Source organism: Urocitellus parryii, chromosome 2 (assembly GCF_045843805.1).
Source record: "Urocitellus parryii isolate mUroPar1 chromosome 2, mUroPar1.hap1, whole genome shotgun sequence".
Taxonomy (NCBI): domain Eukaryota; kingdom Metazoa; phylum Chordata; class Mammalia; order Rodentia; family Sciuridae; genus Urocitellus; species Urocitellus parryii.
The window spans coordinates 182482986-182487528 of NC_135532.1; the positions used below are offsets into that span (position 1 = coordinate 182482986).

Consider the following 4543-nt stretch of genomic DNA (forward strand, 5'->3'; position numbering starts at 1 on the left):
GCCTGGAATTTTTAAGCTCTAGAAACTTTGACATTCCTTACCATGTATTCTTTCTTTTCCTTGGCTTACAGACATAAAAGGAAATGATTACAAATATCCAAGCCAATCAGGACATTTCACAGCCCCTCCCACCTTTGAATACTGTAGTTTAGGTCTGAATACTGAGAATATTTTAATTTATGATGCATTACTGATAACAGGATTGGACAAGTTCTCTGCCTCACTCAATTTCTGGAGATGTAGCATTATTATTTTATTATTTATTTTAGCTAATATTGAGTTTTGAAGCTCAGAAAATACTATACCTTGAAGAGCCAACAGGGATCATCTGGTCTATGCCAGGAAATTAGGTAACTTTTCTTTGATAAGGATTTTGTTTTGGAAAAAAAGCTGCCAGAACTCTAACCTGAACAGCAAACAATCAACCTGACTACAATTGAATTTCTAGGATAGCTTTTCTAAACTTCCTTTGTGATTGAAGGTGGAGTAGACTGGATTGACAGCCTGTTGATCCTTTCCCAACATACAAACCCAAAATACTAGTCACACATGTCTAGGAGGTCCTGGAATTTTATATGTCTATCCCAGAGTTCCTGATCTAGAACTGCTCTTATTGGTCAAGAATGTTAGAAAACTCCAGAGTTGCAAGGAAAGAACCCTGGCCCTAGAATGTAGAGGACTTGTCTTTGCTCCAACTGTGCAGTATGGGATCCAGAGCAACTTACTGCCCATCTCTAAGCCTTAGAAATTCAAATTCTGAATTTATTAGATAATTTCAGAGGTTGCTTTCTAGCTCCAAGTTCCTAGGAACCAAAATGAAGTCAATCTCTTCCCTTTCCTTTGTATCAGTCTCTCTCTGCCTCTCTCTCCATGTGTATCTCTCTCTCTCTCTCTCTCTCTCTCTCTCTCTCTCTCTCTCTCTCTCTCTCTTTCACAATAGATAGGCAGGTAGACTAGAAGTCTCTCAGTGGCTAAGAAAGAAGGAGGGAGGGTGAGCCAAGGATGCCTTCATTATAGAAAAAAGTGAAATTCTTTCAGAATCCATCAATCTTCTTCTACAAGATTTTTTACATAAGAAATGGAGGTAGAGAATGTTTCAGTCCTGCCACTGTCCATATTTTACTCTCTAATCTGTTCTTAGAGGAATGATTTTGAATCTTACCCATACACATGTAGTTTTACATTTTGGGGCCTCTTAAAATGGATGATAAGTGGAGTAATCTGTGTACATTTATGTGTGCACATCTGTGATCGTGTATTTGCCCCTCAAGGGCTGAGTTTGAGGCTTTCTTTTGTGTGTAGTTGAATACGCACACGTGCACACGTGCAAAAGAAATTATAGAATGTGTATGTTGGTAGCACTTAATGAAAATAAAAGATTGTTGGCATGTTGAATTGTGTGTGCCTGTGAGTGTGCAGGGTTTTTTTTTTTTTTTTTAATTTTTTTTTTAAAAAAGTAAGCCACTTTAGATTGTGTCGCCTCCCCTCACTTTTATGATTGATTTCACGAGGCTAATGGTGCGTAAAAGCGCTGGTGAGATCTGGGGGCGCCTCCTAGCCTGACGTCAGAGGAAGAGTTTAAAAAGGTGGGGAGACGGCAGGGAGCACACAAGCCGCTGCGGAAGGCGCGAGGTTCAGAGCCTTTGCTGCAGCCTGCGGATCCGCAGTTTGAACAACTGCTCTCCAGCTCTGCTTCCCGGCACCACAGCCGAGATGCTGTCCTGCCGCCTCCAGTGCGCGCTGGCCGCGCTCTCCATCGTCCTGGCCCTGGGCGGTGTCACCGGCGCACCCTCGGATCCCAGGCTCCGTCAGTTTCTGCAGAAGTCCCTGGCTGCTGCCGCAGGAAAGCAGGTAAGGAAACTCCCCCGACCTCTTCTTTCCCTCCTCCCGGATTCCCGGACCTTACTAAGTCCTGCTCCTGAGCCCTGGGTTTAAACTTAACAGGTGTTTGGTTCTCCTTAAGAGTTCGGGTGCTTTTCAGAATCCCTCCGCAACCAAAGCTCTCAGGAAAACTTTCAGAGTCTAGAATTCTCTCGTACCTTTTCTTCCTTCTTCTGATCAGGGCAGTTGGTCACAGTTCAGGTGAGTTCTTTACTGGCATTCAAGAAATTTCGGAAACCTGGGTATTTGAGCACAAAGGAATGCCAGCATCTATTCCCAGTGCTGACCCAGGTGCTGAAACGCAGACTTTCATACATCGGGCATGCAGTAAGGGACACTGCAGACCTAGCAAACCTGAGACTGTGAAAGGTCCCATTTTCCCAGTTAACTTTGTAAAAACGGCAGTAACAATTCCAGTTTGTTGTTCACGTTATGGAAATTGAATTGAACAAAAGGTTGGCACAATAATTTTGTAAGGTGGCTTTTATCAATTTACAATTTCTCATTGTGTTTTTAAGCCCACAGAGGCAGAACACTTGCAGAAACCTTTTTGTGTAACTTGGGGATTATAGGAATTACTCTTATTTTTTCCTTAATTGATTTTAGGTGTCATAAAAGTGCACAACTGTGAAAACTAGTTTTTGAATGTGACTAAATTTGTTTTCCAAACTAAAATTTCCCATTTTTTTTCTTTTTTCATTGTTCTCTTCCCCTTCTCCTTTTGCCCCATTCAGGAACTGGCCAAGTACTTCTTGGCAGAGCTGCTGTCTGAGCCCAACCAGACGGAGAACGATGCCCTGGAACCCGAAGATTTGTCCCAGGCTGCTGAGCAGGATGAGATGAGGCTGGAGCTGCAGAGATCTGCTAATTCAAACCCGGCCATGGCACCCCGAGAACGCAAGGCTGGCTGCAAGAATTTCTTCTGGAAGACTTTCACATCCTGTTAGCTTTATTAATTATTATTGTCTATATCAGACCCCTGATCCCTCTTCTCCAAACCCCATCTCTTTTCCCCATCCCAAATTCACAGCAAGACCCTTGCATTAGAAATTGAAGACTGTAAATATCAAATAAAATTATGGTGAAATTATGGAAAACGAGAATTTGATTTCTTATTGAGCAAATCGTTTTGTGCAATAATACACGATGAACATGGTTTCAGCAGAGTTATTTTAGATAATACATGCCAGGTCTCACTAATATCTATTAAAAACTCTCTGTGGCAACAAAGGTTGTTTTAAATGATACCTTTATAATTTGGGTCATTTCAAACTGAAATAATTTCAAACAACTAAATTAAACTTCAATCTAACAATAAATGTCAGAAGGGACTTCCATAAATTTCAGTTACGTATTCAATACACTTAAAAAAACATTGTATTATCAAAATGAAGATTAGTATTTATGGGTTTGCAAACTGAAATATCTGACTATCCACCAGGTGCATATGTAAAATATGTCACTTTAAAATGGAAGAGTAAAATCATTTAGGAACTGAGGAAAGAAGCTGGTTGAAATAGTTAAAGAAAATTTCTAGCTTTAAAATTTGTTTCTAGTTGGTGAACATTTTCTATAAAAGAAAGTCCTCTCTAACTGAAAAAAAAGAGAGGCTAAATAACAATCAAGGCATGAAAAGTAAGCTCCTACAATTTTCTCTTAGGGGAAAATTTTATTTTTAATTATAAGAATTCAGCATGGGAATATTATAGGTTTCAAGAAACCAGTGTGTTGGGTCACCTCACAGAATGTTATATTAAAGTTATTGGGGCTCAAAGTCATCACAGAATAACCAAAGGAGATACCCTGGGTCTTTAAAAAATTTTATCAAAATGGGAGTCAAATAAAAATGCAAAAATAAATAACTCAATAAATCGTAGCTGTTAGTATTATAACAACATGCTAAATGTTGTTACATACAGAGATAAAAAATGTTGATAACTTAACTCCTAAATCCCTGAAAGAGGTATTCTTTGGGGAATGCATGTTTAAGTTACCAGCCATATGTTTTGCATGAATGTTGGAATAATAAGGCAAATATATCCACAATATGAACTTACTGATGGTAGCTAATAAAGAAGAACTTCATATTTTTTGAAAATATTTGTGTTAGACAATGCACATTGTCAATATTAATGTGGCTTTGTGGATATTTCTTCCTGAACAGCAGATCAAATGAGAGCAAGAAATCTAAGCCACTTTCCTAATTTCTGTGAAAACAGAATACCCTTTGATGCTCGAGTTTTTTATTTTATTTTATTTTTTTAATTTACAAGACTTTTAGGGGAACTAATGTACGCCTACTTAAAGGATTTGTCTGTACTAAATGCCTTATATTCAGATGTTAACCAACCAACTCATGAGAGTAACAGACTCACATAATTATGATTAAAGCACAGAAAACAATGCAACTTATTTTCTGAGCAGTATGTAAACTGTATAAATGCCAAGAAATTTTAATTTTTTATTACCATCTTTAGTTGTCAATTCCCAATTATAGTATGAAAATGGGAAAGAATTATGTAGCCACAAGCCCATGTATATACTTTTTTATTATTTAAAGCTTAAATAAAACATTTGAACAGGGTTAATTATCTTTCAGCCTTAGTTTCCCAATTCCAGACATGGAATTGTGTAAGGTGGGATACTCATGTCCCTTCTAGAT

At 38.4% G+C, this 4543-nt stretch overlaps 1 protein-coding gene across 1 annotated transcript; it reads left to right on the forward strand.

The window, feature by feature from the left end:
- Positions 1 to 1713: 1713 nt before the first annotated feature.
- Sst (somatostatin) lies at positions 1714 to 2828 on the forward strand. The gene is made up of 2 exons (XM_026389418.2): positions 1714 to 1851; positions 2616 to 2828. The coding sequence occupies exons 1-2, from the start codon at positions 1714 to 1716 to the stop codon at positions 2826 to 2828; spliced, it is 351 nt and encodes a 116-aa protein (XP_026245203.1).
- Positions 2829 to 4543: the final 1715 nt, after the last annotated feature.

What these genes read in the sequence shown, in the direction of transcription:
- Sst (XM_026389418.2), top strand. Translation starts at nt 1,714, where the DNA reads ATGCTGTCCTGCCGCCTCCAGTGCGCGCTGGCCGCGCTCTCCATCGTC. An exon ending in CTGCTGCCGCAGGAAAGCAG is followed by an intron (nt 1,852 to 2,615) that starts GTAAGGAAACTC and finishes TGCCCCATTCAG; the next exon opens with GAACTGGCCAAGTACTTCTT.